Genomic DNA, 25,907 nt, shown 5'->3' with positions numbered 1-25,907 from the left:
CTCTTAGGAGTGATCCAGATAAAGAAGCCCCACCACATCCTGACCATAAGCGACCTGGAAGAGACGCGCCGGCCGCGGCGCCACAGCCCCCACTCCCAAGCCCCCACGCTCCGAACCCACCTCCCCCCGCCCCCCCTCTCAGGGCCCATCACGCTCCGCGCCACCGGGAAGTCCTCCCTCCCGGCCCCCTTCCCCCTCGGTGCTACTGACAACCTGCTGACCTCTCCGTCCCCCCGCCCCGTCGGAGGACGGGCCGCCTCCTCCATCCGTTGCCCGGGGAACACGATTTCCCACTCTACCTCAGCGTTGTTCCCTCACTCGTCGTCGTGGCAGGAAGGCTCCGAAGGCCTTCCCTCGCCGGGCCTGTCCTTCCCGGTCGCCCTGCAGCACTCCCCCCGGCCCCGCCTGACCTTCGACCTGGGCCAGCCAGACTCCGTGGAGGTGCCGCACAACTTCCTGGCGTCGCCGGACCCGGAGGAGGTGTCGGCGGCGAACGGCGCGTCGCCCCTTGGGGGGTCGGGTGCGCACAAGGACCAGGCCTTCCCCTTCGGGCCGGACGCGGCCTTCTGCTCGGAGCTCAAGACGGAGCTGGAGATCGAGGAGACGCTGCTGGACGAGGGCGTGGCCATGAACTGCGGCGGGCAGATCGTTGTTGAGGGCGACGGCCAGGATCAGTTCTGGAGGGGGACCCGCGAGGCGCCCAAGAGGACGCGTGTGGCGTCCCACTCCCGCTGCGCCGTCAAGGAAGACTCGTCGGACGACGACATGGAGCACTACTTTGACTTCTCCCGGACGATTGTCAGCTGCCCCGCCTCCAGAGAGCAGCCCAAGTCCCCAACCTCCCCCTCGGTCCGGCCCATCCCCCAGCTGGACGGCGTGGACGACGGCACCGAGAGCGACGCCAGCATGGCTAACAGCGAGGACACGGACAAACTGAAGCCCTCCAGCCACGCCCAGATCCCGGCCAAGAACCTCAAGATGCTTCCTGAGTCCCCAACTGCGAGCAACGGGCCCAGTGCCGACGCGGAGAGCCCGGTTCCTAAAGCGTTGCCCAAGCTCACGGACGCCCCCTCCGCCGCCATGTCATCCACGAGCCAAACCCCGAGCGACGCCTTTCTTCTGGACCCGCCCAAGTCCGAGGACTTTACGGATTTGAAAAACGCCGACCTGAACACCCTCTTCTCTTCGATCGTCCCCATGAACATGAAGGGCCCTGGGAGCGTGTATCAGGAGGAGTTATTCCCAGGGTCTAGTATAGACCTGTCTGGAACGCCGCTCCTCTTGGAAAGGTGCGACCATGCCTCTCCCAACACCCGGTTGACTGAGTTGGAGACCCACCAATCTGAAGCCTCCAAGCCCCTGTTCTTGGGTCCTGACAGTAGCGGTTACATCCCAACCACCGATGTGTCGACGGTTTACATGAACCACTTGGCGAATAACAGCGGAGAGCTATCGTTGACCAGTCCTCCCGTGAGTAAACCGGGGTCGTTGTTGGATCTCCTGCAGCCCTCGTCTCTCATGGCAACTGACCTCCCCAACCCGTCTCCAGTGAACGTCGATCCTTCACAGATGACTTCACCACTGCCTAGTTTCAGTCAGCCCCCTCTGCCAAACATAACGCTCCAGAGTGTGACGTCCTCACAAGACTCGATGTCCATGCCGCCGTTGGAATCCTTCTGTGACAAGCTGACCACCCTCACGGCGGTCGGGGACGTCACACAGATTCCCCTGAACCTCGTCCCTCAAAACGACCCCCTGTTGTCCGCCACGTCCAGCACCATCCACTCAGTCGGGATATACGGATCGGTTCCTCTGCCCATGTACCCATGTAGTCAAGCACAGCCGCTGGGTTGTACCGCAATAAGCATCGTCTCCGCCTCTCCTTCCATATCCTCTGTGCCTACTGGACTGTTGACTCAGGGTCCATCCACTCTGTCGCTGGGCCAGCCAAGCGCCGGTCCCGTGCTGCTGAACGGCTACAGCACGTCCTCCCTGCAGAAAGAAGCCGCCACCTCGTTCTCTATCAACTTCGCCAGTCCCCGGCCGGCGCTGGAGCCCCAGCAGCCCCTGGTCCACCAGGCGCTGCCCGGTCACGCCATCCTTACCGTGAAAGAGGTGGGCGGTCCCAACGTGGATTCTACGCCGCACGTGCTGCTGGTGAACCGGCTTGGCCAGATCTTTGTGAAGAACCCGGAGAGCAACAACTTTGAGCTGCCCACCACCGGCTCCGCATCGTTCAACTGCGTCACTCAGATTGCCAGCCTCCTGCAGAACAACGCCCTCTCGGCCACGCTGGCCGCAGCCGGCAACCTCACCCCCGCTGCCACCGGCGCCGCCAGCCTCACCCCTGCTCCCGGAGCGAGCGTTGCCACGGCCCTCCCCCAGATCGGGACCCCCGCGGTTCAGAACCAGACCACCATTGCTCATCTGCTCACCCATAACAGCAACGGGGCCACGGCCTCCGTTAAAGCCAAGAAGCCGAGGAAGAGCGCGAAGGCGTCGGGCGAGGGCCGGGCCCCCGAGAACAAGAAGCCCAAGAGGAAGAAGGAGCAAACCGCAGCCAGGAAGCCAAAGACTGTCAAGGATCCAGTGCTTCCTACGCCCTTGAAGGAGAACCCTCCGATCACGCCTGGTGAAAGTGCCCAAGCCATCATCAACCAAGCGATGGCCAGCAACTACACCCCCAAGTGGAGCGGCCCCCGCACCCTGAGTCCTTCCACGCTGGTCCTGCCCCCAGGCCTGCTCATCGAACCCCCGGTGCCGGCTGCGAAGCCGCCCCAACCGTCGTCGATGTCGCGCCCACGGACCCACGTCCGCATGAAGAGGGTGTCCTCGCTCTCGGACCGCACCGTCACCAAGAAGTCGAAGGTTGACTTCCTGGAGCCGGAGGCCCCCGTGGAGGCCCAGGACCACCACAGGCCCAGCTTCGCCAGCAGCCGGGCGTCCGGGGTCCGCATCAAAACCCCCACGGTGAAGGGGGTGCTGAACCTGGACACCATGAAGGAGGAGCGGCTCAGCGACTCGGACAGCTCACGGTGAGGCTGGGTTTGGTTTTTAAACGTGATTTTAAGGTAGACTTAAAGGGGATAAATTATACCACCAGTGCCCTGTATTACGAACCCCGCTGAACATACCCAGGCTTTCTTGGGAAAACCTGGATCGACAGGGACGCAACCCGCGATAAGAGTAATATGGTACTACGAAGCTCACTTCGATTTGTCAATCCAGGTTTCTACTTTCGGTACATTTCGCGTTCAAATAAAAGGGGCGTTTAGCAGCATTTTACTCACCTTTACAAAGTGGATGGATCAAGAGCAGTATATTTCACTCTAGAGCAGAGGTCGTCAACAGGGGGTCCACTTGTTTTGGTTGATTAGACATTTTTTCATATTCCCCCTTCATTTTTTCCACGAATTGAAATGTCTTTAAATACACTACATTAACATGAATCCAACATACTAGCCGTGTTTACATGGACACCTTTGATCCGTTTTCTAATCGGAATAGATCTATTCCTATCGTGCGATCCGAATGTACTATGTAAATGGCATTTACAAAAGTGGCAAGCATACGTTCGTATGTCTATCGCGCTAGGGCTGAACGATTTGGGGAAATCTACCGTAATTTTTGGACTATAAACCCCGCCTTTTTTCAAATTTTTGGATTCTGCGGCTTATATAACGGTGCGGCTAATCTATGGATTTTTACAGCTAACGGCCACTAGGGGACCTCCTAGTCTATGGATTTTACAGGTTACAGTCCACCAACTTTAACTCTATGGGCTCTGTGACCGGTCTGCGCCCCCCCCACCTTTAAGCGGCGGGCTCCAGTCCGGCTTGGGCAACACGAAACCGAAATGGGGGGGTGGTTGTAGTCCATCACTCGGTTCTCTGTATCAACCGTAGGGCTAGAACCGAGCGAAAAGACTTCAACCACCCCCCTTTCCGTTTCCGTGTCCGGTCCGGTTTCATTTACAAAATGCCGATTTACAAAATGCCAAATAAAGCACGACAGTAACTGTATTTTGCTACGATACTTTACGAGGAACATCAACGAACACCACTAACCAATCGATGAGTTTCACATTTCTGAAAGCAATGGTTATGGGGTGTTTGTGAATGCCCATAGCCAGCCATTGTGAAGCAGGCAAGGGCGATTCGAAATTAGCCAAATACTGGAGACGGGATCAATATACAAAAATTCGGTGTTAACCACTCTATTTCATCCTAGACAAACCAGAAAGGGGGCTCAATGTTCAAAAAATCTGAATTGTCCTTTAATGTACCGACAGTGATATATAATTTCTCTTTCTTTCTGACAAATGTACCTATTGTAAGTCGCTTTGGACAAAAGTGTGTGCTAAATGCTTTAAATGTTCATGTAAATGTATATCCTTTGCTTGTGTAACAATAAGGTCCTACACCTGCAGGTCTTGGGACGCTCTGGCAGCATCTCGGGGCGACCCTGGGAAGCCCCTCTCCTGGGAGACCACCGGACACAGCGGGCTCACGGACTGGAAGAAGTACTCAGGTACTACCCCTAGTTCAGCTAGTATACAGGAAGTACTACCCCTAGTTCTGCTAGTACACAGGAAGTATTCACATGAGGTACTCAGTCGGGGTGGGAAAAAATAATCGATTTCTTCGATGCTTTCGCGATTCTCGCTAGAACGATTCTGTCCCGATGTAGATTTATTAAATTTTTTTGCCTGCTGCAAATTTTTTTTTGCCAGAGAGGGATAATTTTTTTTATTTTAAAATTATTGAATTTATCTTCAGTGTGTATTGGCCAATCTGATTTGTCTTGACACGATTGCAATTCAGCCTACGCATGGCATGTGCGCATACTCACAGCCAGACACAAGAACTCCTTCTAATTCAAGAGCAGCTTTACCTTTAATGACATAGAAAAGAAAGATTAGGAAGAAAATAAAACTGAAACCTATTTTTTGCATGCTTCCATATTGTGTTATAATGCAAGCTGCATTGATTATTGCATTGTTCATAGAAAGTCATATTTGTGACAAAAGCTTTCTCTCTTATGAAATATTAGTTAAGTTAAGTCATCTGTTGATGTCTTTAATGATCATCACAAAAGTAGGAAGTGATTAGCAAACTCTGAGTAGCAAACCCAGATGAATATATACATTTTTGAAAATCACGAATGGAAAAAAATTGTTGCATCGAGATGCATCGATAATCGCTTCAGAATCGAATCGTTGACCTCATAATCGGAATCGAATCGTGAGGTGCCAAGAGATTCCCACCCCTAGTACTCAGGTAGCCCTCGTTCAGCTCCACACAGGGAGTTCTTGGGTTTTAACCCCAGTTCAGATAGTACACAGGAAGTACTCGGGTTCAGCCAATACAGGAAGTACTCAGGTACCCCTAGTTCCGCTAACCAACAGGAAGTACTCAGTTTCAGCCAATACAGGAAGTACTCAGGTACCCCTAGTTCCGCTTACCAACAGGAAGTACTCAGTTTCAGCCAATACAGGAAGTACTCAGGTACCCCTAGTTCCGCTAACCAACATGAAGTATTCAGTTTCAGCCAATACAGGAAGTACTCAGGTACCCCTAGTTCAGCGAACACACAGGAAGTACTCTGGTACCCCTAGTTCATCTGATTACTTAAATGCTCCTTGTGTATTCGTATTTGTTGATTCGTTAGTTTGACTAATACACAAGGAGTACCTTGGTACCCCTAGTTCATTGGTTCTCAAAGTGCGGCCCGCGGGCCAATGGCGGCCCGCAGAAACATTCCTGGACGCCCGCAATGACATACAGATGCAAGTTAAAAAAGCAAAGAAAACAAAAATTATGTACTTTTTTTATTTTTTTTATTTATTATTATATCAATATCAATTTAAACAAAAATAAATAAATATAAAGAGAAAAGTCGACTTTCTCTAGCTTTCAATTAAATCCTGTTACAGTTGTTAGTTTTAATCAGATTATAAATTACTTTGAAAGGATGAACCTCAGTTTCGTGATTTAGACCTCATTCCCAGAGGTCCACGGTGCAATGTTTTCTTTCACCACTGGGATGCTGACGGCGTTTCCCGCCTAATTGTTTTTCCTTTGGCGGCCTTCACTCAAATTTTGGGTTCCTAAATTGGCCCTCAGCTGTCGAATCTTTGAGAACCCCTGCCCTAGTTCAACAAAAACACAATAAGTATATCGTCTAAAGCCCTTGTTTGTGTGTCTTTGCGCTAGGTGCTGCCTCCAGCTCCGACGACGAACCACTACCATCGGAAGAAGAGGAAGAGAGCCCTCCCAACAAAGACCAGCCACATCTGCGCTTCCAGATCACCAGCGACGACGGCTTCAGCGTGGAGGCGGACAGCATAGAGGGTAGGCCTGCCCCCGTCATCCGTCAGGCACGCTTTCTCATTGGAGGGGGACAGGACGGGGGGGAACCGGGGTGAAACTCATTTTTCATTTTGCTGACGTCAATGCCCTCAGAGTTATTTGTTTTGCTCGGCACGTTTCTTCGCATTCCGTGGGAAGATAAACAGCGTGGCTTGCTTTGTGAATATATAAGAAGGTTGTTTAGACACGACCTCATCCTCCTCATCCTCATCGTCATCCGCTTATCCGGGGTCGGGTCGCGGGGGGAGCAGCTCAAGCAGGGGGCCCCAGACTTCGCTTTCCCGGGCCACATTGACCAGCTCTGACGGGGGGATCCCGAGGCGTTCCCAGGCCAGTGTTGAGATATAATCTCTCCACCTAGTCCTGGGTCTTCCCCGAGGTCTCCTCCCCACTGGACGTGCCTGAAACACCTCCCAAGGGAGGCGCCCAGTGGGCATCCTTGCCAGATGCCCGAACCACCTCAGCTGACTCCTTTCTAAGTAAAGGAGCAGCGGCTCTAATCCGAGTTCCTCACGGATGGCTGAGCTTCTCACCCTATCCCTAAGGGAAGCGACGGCGAGCAGCCAATTGTGTACAGCGTCAGTTGAACTAGGCCCGTTGATCACGCCTCTTGTGCTGAAGAAAATGACGGCAGCCTCCCCAGACCAACGTGCAATCTACGATTTGATCTTGGCCTGGCAATAGCCGGGCTGACCCGCGACACTCTGTGACACTGACGTCCTCCTCCCTACTCCGCAGTGGCGTGGAAGGCGGTCATGGAGGGCGTGCAGGAGGCGCGCGCCATCGCCAGGCTGAGGCAGCTCACTTTCTCTGGGATGACGGGCGCCCGCGTGCTGGGCCTGGTGCACGACGCGGTGGTGTTCCTGGTGGAGCAGTTGCAGGGAGCCGGCCGCTGCCAGCGCCACAACTTCCGCTTCTTCAAGCAGTTCAACCAGGAGGACGACCTGCCCGTGAACCCCAGCGGCTGTGCCCGCTCGGAGCTCTACCTGAGGTACGTGGTCCAACGCTCATCTCTACCCTCATGCCTGTACACCCCCAGCTGTACCCTCGCAACCGTACTACCTCATATGTCCTACCCTACCCCTGTAACTCAATTATGTTTTCAACATATTTTTATTCTTTTAATACCTGATGAGCCGTATTGTGCACTTTCTGTGCACAATGGAAAGTTCCAAAGAATTCCAAAGAGTTCCAAAATAATCTAGTTCCGAAGAAACTACCTTTTACGACTTCCAAAGAATCGACCTCTTAAATGAAAGCGTGTTTGTTTATAGTGACGTTTTCAAAGGGAAAAGCTTTGAAGCTGACTCAATTCTCACCCATGACTCCTTGAACTAACAGGATGTGGCTGTTTCTTGCTCTTTACCTTTCGCCTACTCAGATCTCTCCATCACACCAACCTCTACCGGTTGAGTCTTGTTTTTGTGGTTTTGGATTATTTCTATATGAATCTTTCATTGATAACAAAACGCTCTCCTAAATATTAATAAACGTGTATTTATTAATTACAGGCCATGAAACCGTTCAACGGAAAACTTTTTATTGAGTGTTTACTTTGTCTTCCTTCAACAGGAAGTCGACCTTTGACATGTTCAACTTCCTGGCCTCTCAGCACCGCCAGCTCCCTGACATCGAGCTCTACGACGACGAGGAGGACGACGTCCTTCTCAAGTCCACCAGGTACGGGTCCAAGGTTTTCTCCGGAGCCGGAGTGAGGGACGGGTTCAATGGAGCCCCCATCATACAGTTCTATAGATTTATAATATGTATTAGATAGTATCCGACCCATTACTGAGCTAGTTTCCTGTCCTCTAGAACAATATCAGACAAGGGTACTGTCATCTAGAACCCTATCAGACTAGTTACTGAGCTAGTGCCCTGTCCTCAAGAACCATCATGAGCTAGAGTCCTCTAGAACCATACTGAGCTAGAGTTCTGTCCTCTAGAACCATACTGAGCTAGAGTTCTGTCCTCTAGAACCATACTGAGCTAGAGTTCTGTCCTCTAGAACCATACTGAGCTAGAGTTCTGTCCTCTAGAACCATACTGAGCTGGTGTCCTGTGTTTTGTCCCCACCTAGGAGAGCCACCAGCCTGGAGCTGCCCATGGCGATGCGCTTCAGACATCTGGAGAAGACATCCAAGGAGGCAGTAGGAGTGTACAGGTCAGCATCTCCTTCTCCTCTGCTGGTGTGTGTCTTTAGAGTAGACCAGCTCATCTTTAACATCCAATCGTGTCTTTGTACAAGAGTATACTAAATCCGTCGCAATGTGTTGATAAGCAAATGATAAATGTGCTGCATGTGAGTCAGGTGGTAGAGCAGTTGGCTGGTAACCGCAAGGTCGCTACTTCGATCCCCGGCTCCTCCTAGCTGAGTGTCGATGTGTCCCTGAGCGAGACACCTTACCCTAACTGCTTCCCTAACTGCTCCACAAGGCTATCGCCTCGCGTGGCTGACTCCGCTGTCAGTGTGTGAATGTGTGCATGAATAGGTGAATGTTAGGCAATATTGTAAAGCGTTTTGAGGGCCTCTGGTTGGAAAAGCGCGGTATGAATGCAATCCATTTACAAAGAGACCAATTGGGATCCATTGCTTGAGATGCTGTTTTTTTCTGATCGAGTACCCCCGGTTCCCCTTCCCAGATCTGCCATCCACGGCCGCGGCCTCTTCTGCAAACGGAACATCGAGGCTGGAGAGATGGTCATCGAGTACGCCGGCAACGTCATCCGCTCGGTGCTCACCGACAAACGGGAGAAGTACTACGACAGCAAGGTGAGGGACAGCTCCGCTAGTCCCTGCTAGGGCGAATCGTAGCGTGTGTGTGTGTGTGTGTGTGTGTGTGTGTGTGTGTGTGTGTGTGTGTGTGTGTGTGTGTGTGTGTGTGTGTGTGTGTGTGTGTGTGTGTGTGTGTGTGTGTGTGTGTGTGTGTGTGTGTGTGTGTGTTTATGGCCAAAGTATGTATGGCGTGTGTGTGTCTTCATGGCCATGGTGTGTGTGTCTTTATGGCCCGAGGCGTGCGGGTGTGTGTTTGTGTTGTGTGTTTGTGTCTTTTTATGGCCGATGTGTGCGTTGAGTAAGGTGTGTATCTACTCTGCGACGTTGTTGATCCTCACCCTGCCCCCCCCCCCCTCCCCTCAGGGCATCGGCTGCTACATGTTCCGCATCGATGACTTCGACGTGGTGGACGCCACCATGCACGGCAACGCGGCCCGCTTCATCAACCACTCGTGCGAGCCCAACTGCTACTCGCGCGTCATCAACGTGGAGGGCCAGAAGCACATCGTGATCTTCGCCCTGCGCAAGATCTACCGCGGCGAGGAGCTCACGTACGACTACAAGTTCCCCATCGAGGACGCCAGCAACAAGCTGGGCTGTAACTGCGGCGCGCGACGCTGCCGCCGCTACCTCAACTGAGGGCCCCGCCTCTCTCTCTCTGAGGAGGAGGAGGAGGAGGAGGAGGAGGAGGCTCTTGGGGGGGGGGGGGGGGGGGGGGGTGTCTGGTCCACACAGCAGGGGAGTAAGCCACTTGGGAGGGGAGACTGGGAGCAGAGCGGGGGGGGCCAGTGCTGGAGACGGGTGTCAGACCAGAGGAACGCGAGCGTAACCTACCTGCTGATGACGACGAGGACGACGAGTGTCTCGCCTGCTTTTATGTTCTGCGCGGACGGTGAAACGCTCTGTGGCCACGGCCGCTCTGCCAACACACCCGGGCGCAAACGGCCGCGACCCCCCCGTCGGGACGGAGGTAGCTATAGCAGCGAGTGCGGGCGGGGGGGGGTGGGGGGTTCACGATGAACCTGCCAACGGAGCGTCTCTATTTCTGCAACCTGGATCTTCTCTTTAATGCACACGTCAAGCCTTATTTGATTCAATCACAGACGATAACTTGTACACCGGCGGGGAGAGGGATTCCTTTTTTATGTTTGATTGATGTCGTTGTTTGGGTTCCTGTCCGGCCAAATGCCTGATCATGTGGGCTCCATCCTCTCCTCTCGCCATCGGGGCGCCACCGCCCCCTCCCCTCCCCTCTCCTCTCACCCCCCCCTCCCTGCACGTCATTCAACTTGTTTTACTCATTTTGTCGCGTCGTAGTTCATTTTATTCGTAGATATCCGTGTGTGTTTAACCATGACAAGAAACTGGTGCTAAGATTGGAAAGGGTCTTTAACGAGAGATTTCCCTAAAAATCAATGTCGTTCTCTGCCGTTTAATCGAATCATGCGCATTAAATAATCCTCTTCCCATTTCAGTCCCTCGAGTTGAGGGGCGGCGACTACATCGCACCTCGATTCAGCTTGGTTTTACTCAACGTCAACGACGAGCGAGTTATCTCAGTGCAACGGTTTCATCTGGAGATTGTCATTTAAAAAATCTGTAACTTTTTAGGGCAAAGAAGTGTATGTAGAAAACACTAATCAATCAGGCCCACGTTCAAGACCGAATCTGTACATTACGCTTTTTTTTTTTTTAAGATGTGTTCTTTTTAATGTCACTTGTTTTCTTCCTGCAGTATCTCTGCTGACCAATGGGAGCAGCCCCCCCCCCCCCTGTGTAGTCCAATCACGGGGCACCAGTCATGTTAATCCCAGCGTGTTCCGCGGCTGGTAAACTGGTATCGGGACAGACTCGCTGTACGGACCTCGGTTCTCCTGAGAGAACCCTGAGGATAGTCTAGAGATGTTGCTACGGCCGACCAGGACCAGTGGTTCTGGGTCGATGTTCATGGTGATGGTGAACCCACACTATTCGGATTCATCCTATTTATAAATGTTTCCATTCAGATTATGGGATGGGCTAATTGGCGTTTTTTTCTGTGTAGGTATAGATGCATCATGGGAGATTTTCGGTGAGATTTTTTATGTTCCTTTTTTGCATTTCTTTGTTTCCTTTTTCTTTTACTTGAATCGTACTTCAGGTCAGATGTTGGTTGTGATTTATGGACAAATGATTCTAAAGCAGGTCTTTTAAAAAAAAAAATTTTATTTATTTAATTTTTCTTTTCTTAATTGAGTTTTCCTGGACAGAATTCCGACAACTTTAGAATCACCCACCGAGTAAGTTTGTGAGCAGTTTGCCCCCCCACAACACACATTGTTGTCATGGAACACCCCCAATTCACAAGCCCATTAGAGGGTCCCTTGTGGAAAGAATAAGTGTGTTATGCCCCCCCCCCCTCCCCTCGGTCTGCATGTCCAATCACTGGGATGGAGCCCAGATGTTCATGTCAATCATCCATTTGCAAAACAAGAGTCACTCCCAACTGCTTTCAAGGATTCTACCTCAGTTGTTCAGATGGACTTTTTGGTATACTGCAAAAAAGAGGATGAAAGAGTAGGGTGGTGTTAATGTCCTGCAGAGCTGGCCTGTGTGTGCGTGCGTGTATGTGTGTGTGTGCGCATGTGTGTGAGTGTGTGTGTGTGTGTGTGTGTAATGAAGGATGCAAAGCACTAGTCAAAACCTGAAGTTACCAGGACCGTCGCTCCCAGAATCTGTTCAGAAAGCTGTATGTTATTATATATAAATATATAGTAGGGTTATTTTAAAGTATAAAAGTGTAAAAGACATAAAAATTAGAAAAATGTGTGGACTTTAAACGTGTCTTTGTTACCTTGTACAAATAAACCCTGAGTTTGTAAATAATTGTATACATATTTCTAAACCTGTTTAATTTTTCTATGCACTTTTTTATTTATAATGTTATTTGCTTAATAAAGATGTAAAGATGTTTGAACAAACATTGAGCAAATCAAATATTTTGTATCATCGTACTTTATTGAATCAAAGTGAAAAAAAAATTCACGCATAAAAAAAGGCATACAAATCTGTAAAATAAAATGGAAAGATAATTATTCAGCATCATGCATCCTAAACTAGGTATGTATGTTTTCTAAAGAAAACATACATACCTAATGTATGTGTTCAATGTTTAAAAAATAAAAAACTAGTAGAACACATCCTCCTCACACAACAAACACACGATTTCAGAACATCGGACATCACTGGCGTCACATTGAGCTAACTCATCATGTGAGCAATATTCTGCAAACATGCTAGCTCGTCAGGCTAATGAGGCTTCGAAGTGGATTGGTGTTTGATCGAATGATGATGAGATATTGAGGAATATGTGGACCAGATTTTGGGTATACAGGTTTTTCAGATTTCTTTCAAGGTTTTGGAAAACCTTGAAAAAATGTAACTGCAATACAGTATGGGGGAAGTAGACGCGTCTGCAAACACACTTGCATACATTTATATATTTTTGCAATATATACAATAATACAATATTGGTACAACATACAAAAATACTTAAAAAATTGTAATTATTTTTTTCTATGTAATCTACTTTCAATGCTATGTTATGAAGTTAAGTCCATGAAGTCCCACTGTCCCCTGGTACATGTTTGCCACTCCCTCTCACTACACCCCTCACTGGTCGGCAACATTTGTGGCCTTTGCATTCACATTCTGAATTGGTTCGACACGCACGCCACAAGCCCTTGAGACTCAAGTCTCTAGGCTGTGTGTGGTGCAGACCCCCTGTTGTGTTGCTTACGAGATGAAGTCGCAAGAACACACACTGGCCTTCAGACGGTGTGTACACTCGGTCTGAGTTTAGCCAGGACCACTATAGCGTCGGTGCGCCCCATCTCCCCTAGCAACCGGGCCAGGTCCCCCACCGTCCACTCAGGGTACTTGGTGGTCACCCCCTCTAACAGGGTCTTCAGGGGGCTCTTGCTGTCCCTCATGGAGTAGGTGTAGTTGATCCAGGTGGACGGGAAGGAGCAGTACGACGCCAGGTGTCGGGTGCACTTCACCCCGTGGCCTTCTGGGTCCAGGAGGATTATGAGCTCCTCCAGGACGTCCAGATCGTCCAGCACCATCCGCAGGGGGGCCGCAGACACCTGTGGAACTTAAGTGGGTGGGGTTCAACAGGCGTACCAAACAGGGACTGTTAGTTTCATTACACGTGGAATGAGATTCAAAGTCGAGCGTCTTGAGGGATGTTCAGAGCGACTGCACACGGACGTACGTTAAAGCCAACATGAAAACGGACAGTACACCTTACATCCACTAAATGTCTCATCCTCTATAGCTGATGACAGCTATATGAGGAAGGGGACACTTTGTCAATTTGGCTTGGTCTGTTTAAACCCCAAATGCGTGTTTTGTAGATATTCCCATACTGCATATTAGGGAAGTAAGAACAATCCCTGAAAAGCTTTTTCATGTTGTCTTTAATAAGTAGCAACACAAAATACATCCGACTTAAAGGGCCCATATTTTGAGACAGTGCACGTTAATAAGTTGGGTCCTGAAAAATGACGAAGACACCTTGGTGGTACAATATGGGCCCTTTGAGTTGGAAACAATCACGACATCGTTTCAAAGTGACACAACAATATCTGCGATATGGTGGCAGTACTGGAGAAAGCAGCGTTCCATGGCTGCGGCGGGACTTGTTCTGTGTGCCTGAAGCTTTGGCACAAGCTTAGCGTAGCTTGAGCGTTGAGCTAAGAGAGGCCATCTTTAGGACTTACTTAGAACCGCTTTCCATTCCTGGCCGTCACGTTGACTCAAAAAAGCCCCATTACCGTTTCCATCTGCAATTAGCCCTAGTCACGTGTGACGTGTAAACAACGCGGAGAAGGGAACATTAGCTCAGGATGAAATATGTTGTACATACGACCGTACAGCCGCTAGTCCGTCTGTCTTCAGCCTCTTATTCTTGTGCTTCACCTGCCTCAGCTCTGGGGTTAGGGTTAGGGTAGCACTCAATGAAAAGACAGACAGGTCAAAGGGCATATGGTCCTATCTTCTGTTCTAAACCCTTTCCTATAACCCTTTCTTCAGTTCTAAACCCTTTACTATAGGGGAGAGTGAGATCATTTGTGCCAGGGGGCAAGTAGTGCCACCCCTGTTTCCTAGAAAACCATAGAAGAAGTTCTTCATGTGACAACATATTTTTGTAAGGGGCATCCATTTCACTCATCCTGCAAAGATGGGAGACACATGGCTTGAGAGGTAAGCACCTTTAAGTTCAAAAAAGTTTGTTTTTCCGTCAAAAGTAACATCTCTATGATTAAGGTTTTTTGATTGCTGTGTTTGAACAATTATAGACAACTTTGAAAACAGTTCACACATGTTTTATTGCTTTAGTAAGCTACAGCATGAGTCCATACAGTTAGCATGATGCTAAGGGATGCTCAAAATGGCAGCTCTGGGGTCATTTGTGCCAGAGGGCCTGGGTTAAGTTTTTCCAAGTCTTTCCAACAAGTGAAAGAGGAGTAAGAGGGGAATACCATACGCAGGATGACCATAAAAAGATGTGTGACGAATCTGCTCACTTGGGTTATGTGTCTCCAGAAGTCATTCTTCCCCTTACCAAAAGCCACAGAAAGAAAGAACAGAATTGTAAAAAAGAAAGTGAAAAATAGAATCATGACCGACACACAAGAAAAAGATAAAGAAAGAAAAAGAAGGTAAAAAGGCTGAACTGGAAAATAAATAGAATGAAAGAGAGAAGAAAAGAACCAAGAAGAAAACAACGTGCAAAGTGACTCAGAAGAAAACTCCACCAAAAGTGGCCTTTGATGTTGTTAAAACTTTAAATAAAAGTTAAACAAGTAATTTGTATTGAATTTGTCTTGCTTTTTTTTTTTTTTATATATATAATTATCATTTGTGATATTAAAATGATCTGTTTTACTTAAATTATCAATGGCACAATTTACCCCAGTGTATTCTCTCTAATGGCACAACTTACCCCGTACCGGGGGCATGTTGTGCCACAACACCACTTTTTTTTTCTAAAGCTGTATTTCTCAAACAGTTTGTTTAAGATCAAAAGTATTTGTTCCCAGGGATGCACAACATCCTAAACACTATGTAGATGTCTTAGTTGGAGGCATTACTGTTATCCCCGTGCTTTAAGGGCACTTTAAGTAAAAAATGGCACTACTTACCCCACTCTCCCCTAACCCTTTCTTCAGTTCTAAACCCTTTACTCTAACCCTTTCTTCAGTTCTAAACCCTTTACTCTAACCCTTTCTTCAGTTCTAAACCCTTTACTCTAACCCTTTCTTCAGTTCTAAACCCTTTCCTCTAACCCTTTCTTCAGTTCTAAACCCTTTCCTATAACCCTTTCTTCAGTTCTAAACCCTTTCCTCTAACCCTTTCTTCAGTTCTAAACCCTTTACTATAACCCTTTCTTCAGTTCTAAACCCTTTCCTATAACCCTTTCTTCCGTTTTAAACCCTTTCCTATAACCCTTTCTTCAGTTTTAAACCCTTTACTCTAACCCTTTCTTCCGTTTTAAACCCTTTCCTATAACCCTTTCTTCAGTTTTAAACCCTTTCCCCTAACCCTTTCTTCAGTTCTAAACCCTTTACTCTAACCCTTTCTTCAGTTTTAAACCCTTTCCTCTAACCCTTTCTTCAGTTCTAAACCCTTTCCTATAACCCTTTCTTCAGTTTTAAACCCTTTCCTATAACCCTTTCTTCAGTTTTAAACCCTTTCCTATAACCCTTTCTTCAGTTCTAAACCCTTAACTCTAACCCTTTCTTCAGTTTTAAACCCTTTCCTATAACCCTTTCTTCAGTTCTAAACCCTTTACTATAACCCTTTCTTCAGTTTTAAACCCTTTCCTATAACCCTTTCTTCAGTTCTAAACCCTTTACTATAACCCTTTCTTCAGTTTTAAACCCTTTCCTATAACCCTTTCTTCAGTTCTAAACCCTTTACTATAACCCTTTCTTCAGTTCTAAACCCTTAACTATGACCCTCTAAGGCTTGTTGTCATCATCCCCTCACCGCACTGTGCTGGTAAAGTTATTCCATTTCAGATCAATATAAAAAGCGTTGGATTTAAAGAAGAGCATTGGAGACTGCAGGGTCCCATACAGAGGCGCCCTTGTGTAAGAAAAAGTATATACATAAACAAAACAGACAGTGCATCTTTAATTGGCCTACCTTGAAAGCTTTTCTTTTTCCTTTTGTAGATGAAGTAGGTTAACGCGCCCACCATGAGGCAAGCCAAGAGGACAATGATAGTCACCCCTGGAATAAATAAAGAAACACAGCAATAAACACATGGTTCTGCTGGTATCAATCAGCTGGGAATGTAGGAATGACTTACTGATTTCCATCCGATTGTCCACCTGAAAGTCAAACAAAACATCATCATTCAAGCATTAGTTTGAACATGGCTATGGACAAGGGATTTCAAATCCTTTGTATTGTAGTAGGTCTATATTCCTGAAGTACATTTTAATGTACATTCATTTTTCTATGTTTATGCAACAGTGTTTCAACAGTGTTTCACTTTGTGGAATGTGTGACCAGAAACACTGCAGGCCTTTCACTTTCATCTAGCAGCAATGTATAATTAAAAGTGTCTCATGCTTAAACCAGAGGAAGCCAAAGAGAGTAATTAAAAAAGTAATTACCGTCGAACTCACTCTTGTTGGGTCAACGTTTTCTCTGAATGGGATTAGAGAGAAAAAGCTTCTTTAACAACCATCTCTTTAACATTGAAGAACCAAGTACCAACGAATATGTTCTGTACGGAGGATCTGAAGTAAAAGGATATGTTTCACTCTGTTTTTTTGGTGTGAAAGCATCCAACATTTACGTTCAGTATCCTCAAAGGATGCTGCTTGCACTTTCAAGACAGTCCCTTGCACTTTCACTGGCATTGTTCATACATTTATACAAATTTTTGCTCATGAAATATATTTGTATTATTATACACCTGTTTTATCTAAATCAGGGTTAATTTTAAAAACAGTGGAAGACGATCTCATTCTAGCCCCTTGCTGGTGCTTGCAGGAATCCCCTCGCCACCGATTGGCCAGTGCAGGAGCTGCCCCTGGTATCGGCTTTGTGTACGGCTTCAGCTAGGGCTGCTCGATTATGGAAAAATCATAATCACTATAATATTTAAATCACGATGATTCAAACGATTATTTTTAAGTTTGAGAACATAATGTATTTATTCAGCATGTCTCTCCCAAAAAAACCTTTGTAACTGAGAACTTTAGCCTTAAAAATATACACCAATGGTAAAATAGAACATTTTCAAATATGTATCCAGCTGTCCTAACCTTAACTATACTTTATTCGTTTTGTGATCGTTTGACACAAAAATCGAAATCGCGATCAAAATTATATTAATTGCCCAGCTCTAGTTTCAGCTGAATACCGGAGCACAAGTCAGGGGGTCGACCCCACTGCCAATTCCCCCTCTCCCTCGCAGGCTCGCAAGATTGTGATTAGATCCTCAAAGGTTTCGAGGAACCTTCGAGGATGTGTACTGGCCCAAACGCACCGTCGAAGGTATTATATTATGTCAGTCAGCTCAGAGGGCGTCTTCATCAGGACTGCTCTCGTGCAAAAGCCTAACACAAGCCTCTCGTCAAAACAGTCGAAGAGGCGCCACTAGGATTAGAAGACGGCGGCTCGGTCTTGCCAGCCGGATTACAGGGTTCATGTTTGCTAACTCTCGTGGGATCCTGATAGATGATAGGGATGAGGGCACCTTGCGGTGGCGCGCCACAGATCAACAGTTGGGGTTGACTCCCAAACACAGAGGTTTTGACGGGTGGCCAAGTTTCTCATCCCATTCCCCAGAACAAAAACAAGAGGATGACGACGACTTTGCTGTATCACTGGCATTCAGTGGTGTTTCTAACTCCCTAAACAATTGCAATGCCATATTATGCAGAGTTTAGCATAATGTAAAATAGTTCACAGTTCCAGATGAATCCCCCTCGCAATGCATGGGGGTTAACCGCGGCTCTACCACTTATGTCACAAAAAAAGATTTCTCAAAGGATAATTGCAAGTTCCTCTTCAATCCGTGCTGCAGAACTCTGCATACAAACAATACAATAAATGGTGGTGGTGTCACGCCAAATTTGTACCGGGTGCCAAATTTGTACCGGGCACGTCATCAGCTGTCCGTTGCCAGGCAACGGACAGCTGATTACGTAAGGGTTGTCCGTTGCCGGGCAGGTTTCAAAAAACATTCGCGCTCATGTTGCCAAAGACGAAATAACATAATACAGTTAACGGATCGCTAGATAACACTTGTTTTTACTTTATATTTGTATTGTATTTAATTGTTTAATCAAATGTAGCTAGTAAACTGAGTGTTTAAAGCGGGTTTCAAAAAACATTCGCGCTCATGTTGCCAAAGACGAAATAACTTAATACAGAAAACGGATCACTAGATAACACTTGTTTTTACTTTATATTTGTATTGTATTTAATTGTTTAATCAAATGTAGCAAGTAAACTGAGTGTTTAAAGCAGGTCAAGGACGAAATAGCACAATACAGATAACGGATCGCTAGATAGAAGGTTCGCGAATGTTCGTGAACCTTTCACGTTTCACTGTTGCCAGGCAACGGACGACGCGATCATCTGTTGCCAGGCAGGTTTGGAATGGATTACGTATGGATGACGTGCCCGGTACAAATTTGGCACCCGGAACAAATTTGGCTTGACAGTGGCCTTGGGGATGCATGGTGAACCTGCTACCTACCAAATGTTACACAGAATCAGCAGATGGCCCTGACGGCAATGCTTACCAGGACCACTTGATTGTATTAAACACCAACTGACGCATTCTGTTATTGTGAAGGAGACTCTTGCTTTGCTATGTGCTATGCAGCCGTTTGAGGTATACGTGGGAGTTGTGTTATGCACACAGATACAACCCACTGGCCTTCCTGTCCCTCCTCCATGTCAGACAAGTGTCAGTACACCATTAGTGGGTTGTTTCCACTGTAGGCCTCTGGGAATTATTTGGAGGGCTAGATCAAGATGTGGTCGCCTTTCATTTGGTGGCCAAGTTCCTCTTCCTCTTCAGCTGGGAGGCTAGGCTCCTCTGTTGTCTTTCTGTTGAGCCTTTCTTAGGATTATTCAGTTTTATTTATATTTATATATCTATTTATTTGGCCCAGGCTAAGGTTTCATTTAGACGTAACTTTGAAGTCATGAATACCGATAATTTCCCTTTCTTCACAGCATCTCTCTCTCCTTCATGGCTCTAGTTTTCCAAAATTAAATCCACTAATGGACAGACACTTCTCTAAAGTCTGGCTCTAATTGCTGTGGAGCCCGGTCTGGTTTTGATGTCGATAGAAGTGCACATGAGTCAATGGAAGATGACACAAACAACAGGCGAAAAAAATATAACGTCCGGATATTTCCCTGCTTCTTCCTGCTTGTTATTGCAAAATGGATCCAGTAGTCGTGTGGAGATTATTTGCAGAATGCAATCTGATTGGCCAACGGATCCGGTGCTGCCTGAAAAGTTGGACATTTCTCAACTTTTTGACGAGGGCCACTGAGCCGAATAGACCTCTGAAGAAAGTCCCGCCTCTGAGGCTCCAGTTCCATCGGTCAAATGTCTATTGGAAATAACATGGGGTTTTAGAATGATGCACATAGCAAACTCTATAGGTGGCGAAGAAATTAAAGCTGCTCACGTTTTGAACACTTTTCCCATCTAGATTTCCACTTGGGTTTTGGATTGTCTGTGCCGTAAGAAGTATGATTATAAATCCTACTTTAACGTTGTTTAATGTTGTTTCCCATAGACATTTAACCGATGGAACCCGGAGCCTCGGAGGCGGGACTTATTCTTCAGAGGACTATGGATGGACGGACCCACAATTCATTTTGCGAGCGCCCCATGCAAAGTCAAAGAGATCCGTCGGAGGTAGTGTGAACAAGTAGGGCGGTGTTTAAGCATGGACCTATTAAAGGTTTGATTCGTATGGCGAATTGGCGATAGCCGCAGCTATGTAAGCATCGTGATCTCATAGCAGCCCGACACAGTGTAGCCTGCTAATAAATCCAAGAAATCCCTGTAATTCCGTACACAAGGGACGTACTTGAGCAGATACATAAATGTACGATTGATGCGCAAATTGTTCATGCTATCGTTATGTATTATGTTGGCCAACACTCTTACACTGATCGTTCTGTTCAACAACCAAAGATGAAACAATTCTAATCTAGGATATAACATCTCCCCAGCAACTATAAAAAGGGATGGGTTTATTGCAACACATACACCCTTTCAAAATGTATAACCTTGTATACTCTTTATAAACATCTACCGCGGACATGGCTCCACGAATTCAGCGGCTTCTTTGAAAACAAATGCACATGGCTACATAGAAGTGGATGGGGAAGGGTCGTCAACGAGTTTTTACGACAGTGTTGTGAAATATCTCCTCCGAAGCTGTAGGGGGAGCTCAATGCGAGTGCAAACCAAGAAAACAGCGAAGAAGTGGCCTAAGTTGCATAGTTCCCCTTTAAAGGGTAATTCCAGTGTAAAATGGATTTGGGATATGTTTAGTAAGATAACGAGTTGAAACGTTCGTTTTGGAGCACAAAAACCGCATAGACGCTTTCTTTAGTTGGCTGTTTTTAGCCGATTCTATCAAAACACTATAAACTTGGAACGATGGGGGCACTGGTTATGGTAAAAACTAAAACTTAAAAGGCTAAAAGTAGCCTGACACTTCTTTGGTAGTATAATAAGGGTCTTAACATATAAAACGAGGCATTGAGAACTTTGTTAGTGTACAGATTGTTTATTAAAAAGGACATTTTAAACACACAATACCATCGGTAGATAGTCCGGGGACGCCATTTTGTTTTTAAGACTCGATAGGTAGATTGACGAACACAGAGATTGTGACATCCGTCAGCAACACGCAAGCTCTGTGTTCGTCAATCTACTTACCGTCTGGAGGAGTAGGCTACTGCGAGACGAGTACGGCTCAATACGGCTTAGTCCGGATCACGCCCACTTTTGGCGGTGGAAACGCGACCCGTGCCGTACCTTTGCAGACTGAACCGACCCGCACCCTCCGGTGGAAATGACTACCTGTAACTGGGTAAAGCTGGGGAATTCAGGTGCCATGGCATGAAAATCTCACTTTATGAGGTTTTCTAACATAAATATGAGTTCCCCTAGCCTGCCTATGGTCCCCCAGTGGCTAAAACTTGCGTTCAGTGTAAAACGAGCACTAGGTGTTCTGCTCACCTTTGAAAAAAAGAGCTCCTCCCCTTACTGTGCCTGGCCCGCCCAGAGACTTGGCCCGCCAATGAGACACTACCGTGCGAGCGCCACATGTGTGTGTGTGTGTGTGTGAATACACACACTGTAACGCAAGAGTTTCTTGTCGGTTCTTTGACGTCTCTTGTATTTCAACAACGAGACTGTAGTGGGGGTTATCTCAGCCATGGTTGAGAAGGAATTGGGGGAAAGGAACTTTGGCTTTGACTCCCTGAAGTACATGAACTGCGACATGCCGCCGGTTGCCGCGAGGCACCACCGCCGCGAAGCACCACCGCCCGGCAGCGGGCAGCCGGCAGCCGGCAGCGTGCGGTTCAGTCTACTTCAGATTGATGTGAAAGTGGAAGAACCAGAGAGGTCGCAGAACCCGACGAAGACGTTTGTGATTCATAATATCGTCTGGAGGCGCACACAGCTTTGGCCGTGATAATATGTATTATATGATATAGATAGCGATGTTTTATATGATATTATTTAGAAATAGAGCTCCAGGACTGTAACGCAAGTGTTGTACACTTCCTTGTTATTTGGATAACCGTTCTGCTTTTGGTGTTATGGCGCATAACACGTCGTACTCTCGGCTCTGGTATTTCTACAACGAGACTCCTAGTGGGGGTTATCTCAGCCATGGTTGAGAATTGAATTGGGGAAAGGAACTTTGGCTTTGACTCCCTCAAGAACATGAACCACGACATGGAGAATGGGATTGTTGGCGGCGAATGTCTCCCGCTTGAGCCCCGCATCCCGCTGCCAAGGGACCACCGCCTTGGCGCTGCAGGAGGCGGAGGTGCCTAAGCGCTGCCCACAACAAACCCTTTCTCCTGTCGCGGTTCAGTCTACTTCACATTGATGTTGACGTGGAAGAACCAGGAACGTCAGAGAACCCAACGCGGTCGTTTGAGATTCATAATATCGGCTCACACAGCTTTTGGCCGTGATAATCTATATTATATGATATAGATATCTATGTATGCTATATGATATTATTTAGATATAGAGCTCCAGGACTCCCGTGTGTTCTAGAATATTTACAGAACACGGCTAAAGGCAGTGTGCGCCTCGCCATTGCGATACATCCACTGTAAACAGAGCGCATGGTACCTAACCGCAAGCTGCTCAGGGCCACACCCCCACCCTCCTCGTTGACCCGCCTCGCTCCTCCTCATTTGCATTATAGCTACAGACACCAAAACAGAGCATTTGGGGGAAGCTCAATGTGCGACTGGCTCGGAGTGGCTTTAACTCTGCACCACGGCTGAATTTCGGGAAAGTATTTGAATACTGTGTTAGTGGCCCACTAATACCTATATTAAAGCATCCATAAAATAGCATGACATGGCACCTTTAAGAGTTGTTGTTTTCAATATTCGTAAGTTTTTTTAAAACGTTTCTTTCGCTTTATTTGAGGCCCACAACAAACACTGTCTCGCATTTGCCTGGTTGCGTAATCCCCACTCTGACTTTCTGTTAATGACTCTGGCACAGAAAAATGGCTCCCTTTGTGTGGCAGCCGGGAGCACATTTTTATGGTCCCAAGTCACTGCAACGAAATGACAACGCTGCCACGCAGACGCTTCGATGCAGTCGTGACCGTTTATGGTTCTGCATCGGGACTAATCGGCGTCGCCTCGAAGGAAGGTTACGATTTTTTGGAGGCGCACGTCCGGCTCTTGCGGTGAACGCAAGGAGGGTCCGCAAGGAGGGTCCACAAGGTCGTAAGGCGTGCGTAACCCCTAACCCCTTGCGTTGCTTGAACGTGGAACCATAAAGCGCCCTTAACTTTGTAATAAACACACACAAATCACAAATAAAGCATTTAAAATAAAATACAAAGTATAGCCTTGTAAAGAAATAGGCCTACAACTGAAATTAAATAGGAGTTGAAAAGTGGATTCTCCGTCTTTCATTACTTCGTTACTGATTTAGAATAACCTAATTAATAAAAATGATTTTTAACGGTAACCAATAACCTTAGAAATATTAAACCAAAAGACACCCAGCCGGATCATTCACCTGTTGTAAATCCTCCTTCTATTTGACTAACTAAATGGACCAAACAAAGATTGTAGGACAGATTATTCTACATGACTTTCCACATTCTTTCTTTGGTCAGTTATTCAACATGTCTGGAGGCGAGCTGATGGATAAGTGAATGAGATTCTTAAAACATGTAGGAGTCTGTAGACCCTTTTGGAGACAAAGCCTAATAAAAAGGCTAATTAAAAGGCTCACGGTGCAAAGTTAACTTCTTGTTCTGCGTCAACACAACTCACCCAAAGCCGCAGCACGTATCGACGGTTGCGTTACATTGGCGCACAGTTGGTACCCCAGTCGGACAAGCCGAACACATTTGACATTTCCCACTTTTTTCCGTCGTTCCAGTAATTGTCCGCACACTTCTGAGTGTGGCTGTCTCGTCGCCCGCCGTTGTCCGCGTATCCACAGTTCGGGACGAACTCGTACCCTGCAACAGGAGACCAATAAGTGGTGAAGTTGGGAATATGAAATGAATAGTCCTAAAAGCCTTCACGTCATTGTTACCTGGTTTTATCCATGTCATGTCACACGATACACATTGTTTCGTGTGAAGGTTATAAAACGTCTGCAGATCGGTGCACACATCAGAGTAGGACATGGTGATGCTGTCAACTGAGAGGTTTGAGCTCAACTCCGGTCCATCTGCTTTCCGTCATCTAGTAGGACCACCCCTTTAAGTCTGATATTATCATGTAGGCCTACAATATATGTATATTCTCTTTATGTTTATATCGTCTTCTTCTTCCTCCTCTTCTTCTTATTTATCTTATTATAGGCCTAATCTACATCTACAGCATTTTATGTACATTATACATTTTAGACACATTCTCACACACCGACTGGAGTTAATAATGCAAGGCGACAGCCAGCTCGTCGGGGCAGTAGTGTGCGTTGACCCTAAATTTCAGTTGGGCAGAATTTTTAATAAGTAGGCCTATATAGGCTACGCCGCTCGCCATATCTGCATAGATACGACGAAAGATACTGGCGGTTTCATTTGAGTTATACCAACAAGTTCTTGAATATGACCATGGGGTAGACTACTTTACGACCAGGCGTCTTTTAGCGCGGATTGCAATCCGTATTGCAGCATGCAGGGTTATAGGCCTACGATAAACATACGGAGGAACGCGGTCGCATGAGCTCCCCTGCCCTAACATTGCATGACACGTTAAACTCAACTAATCGCCACCAAGATCCAACATTTGATGTCAACAGACCAAAATAGCCTGAAAGCCTATACATAAACGTAGGCCTATATAGTTAATGTGACAATCACATTATTAAAAGTAGACATGGAGCAATGATTTACTGAGGACTTTTTTTGGTAGAATTCTTTTTGTCAGGATGACGTGTCATGCTCAGAGACACCTCGACACTCAGCTAGGGGGAGCCGGGGATCGAACTAGCAGCCTTTCAGTTACAAGTGAACCCGATCTACCTCTAGCCAACATTCTCATGATGTTGCCTTTCGAAAACTAGAATTTCAGAACTATTTTGATATCTTTTATGCATGAAGCTCAAGAGAATCCAAAAAACAAAATGAAATTTGAACAAGCAAGCGGTCAAAAGTTTATTTGTAAAAAAAATGTTTTGAGGAAATTACACTTGGAAACAATTGACAGGCTATTACGCATCATCTCATCAATGAGAAGAGTAGGGCGTGCCACGTCGTCGTTCTGCTCTGTCGGCTAAAATAATTGGAAGTTATTATGCGGGTTATGAAGTTGGCTCGTTGACCATTATGTGCCATTGAATGGACTGCTTCATATGGAATCCGGAAACACTATGAGATTAAAACAATAATGTATATGTGGTTAAAAGGTTTAGGGAAAAGGGGGGCGTAAACTGCTCACAGGGAGCTCGCGATCCACACGCACAGACCCACAAGTGTCCGAGACAGCTCAACTTTTTCTCTCGGATGCCGCAGACCACCGCTGAGTCACGTGTGTGTGTGTTTTGTGTGTGTGTGTGTGTGTGGGTGTGTGTGGTGTGTGTGTGTGTGTGTGTGTGTGTGTGTGTGTGTGTGTGTGTGTGTGTGTGTGCGCGCGCGCGTGTGTGTGCGTGCGTGCGTGCGTGCGTGTGTGTGTGTGTGTGTGTGTGTGTGTTGTGTGTGTGTGTGTGTGTGTGTGTGTGTGTGTGTGTGTGTGTGTGTGAAGTCAACTTGTCCACACATTATATTACAGTAGCATCCAGATGTTGATTTAACAAATGAACCAATAAAACAAACGTGTTTTAAATTTATATTATATTATTATGTCCACATCCTGTTTAGGCAACTTATCATATCAGCTGCCTAACCACAAAGAGAGCTGTTGAACTGATAGTCCTAATACCTTGCTGCTGGACCCAATAAGTGCAGTTCATGTTTGATAGTTATCCAAATCATTTATGGGAAATA

General features: G+C 46.9%; 2 protein-coding genes across 3 annotated transcripts in view; one reads left to right on the top strand and one right to left on the bottom strand.

The window, feature by feature from the left end:
- The window catches only part of kmt2bb (lysine (K)-specific methyltransferase 2Bb), a 47,018-nt gene extending 37,180 nt beyond the window's left edge, over window positions 1-9,838 (top strand). For both annotated transcript variants that reach the window (XM_056601916.1, XM_056601915.1), the window contains exons 29-36: window positions 8-3,035; window positions 4,430-4,530; window positions 6,216-6,353; window positions 7,110-7,362; window positions 7,944-8,051; window positions 8,452-8,535; window positions 9,015-9,144; window positions 9,511-9,838. In XM_056601916.1, coding sequence (XP_056457891.1) covers window positions 8-3,035; window positions 4,430-4,530; window positions 6,216-6,353; window positions 7,110-7,362; window positions 7,944-8,051; window positions 8,452-8,535; window positions 9,015-9,144; window positions 9,511-9,786 — 4,118 coding nt within the window. In that variant the 3' untranslated portion in view covers window positions 9,787-9,838. The remainder of the gene's footprint in view (window positions 1-7; window positions 3,036-4,429; window positions 4,531-6,215; window positions 6,354-7,109; window positions 7,363-7,943; window positions 8,052-8,451; window positions 8,536-9,014; window positions 9,145-9,510) is intronic.
- Window positions 9,839-12,135: 2,297 nt separating this feature from the next.
- On the bottom strand, window positions 12,136-24,188 carry LOC130391714 (IGF-like family receptor 1). The gene is given in 8 exon segments (XM_056601966.1): window positions 12,136-13,282; window positions 13,911-13,985; window positions 16,342-16,428; window positions 16,508-16,529; window positions 16,818-16,851; window positions 23,743-23,782; window positions 23,784-23,933; window positions 24,011-24,188. Coding segments are annotated over 8 exon segments (828 nt in total). The 5' UTR covers window positions 24,105-24,188; the 3' UTR covers window positions 12,136-12,956.
- Window positions 24,189-25,907: the final 1,719 nt, after the last annotated feature.

The sequence above is a fragment of the Gadus chalcogrammus genome, chromosome 11 (genome assembly GCF_026213295.1).
Source record: "Gadus chalcogrammus isolate NIFS_2021 chromosome 11, NIFS_Gcha_1.0, whole genome shotgun sequence".
Taxonomy (NCBI): Eukaryota; Metazoa; Chordata; class Actinopteri; order Gadiformes; family Gadidae; genus Gadus; species Gadus chalcogrammus.
The sequence above is the reverse complement of the archived record's forward strand: the minus strand, read 5'-3'. Positions and strand labels throughout refer to the sequence as shown.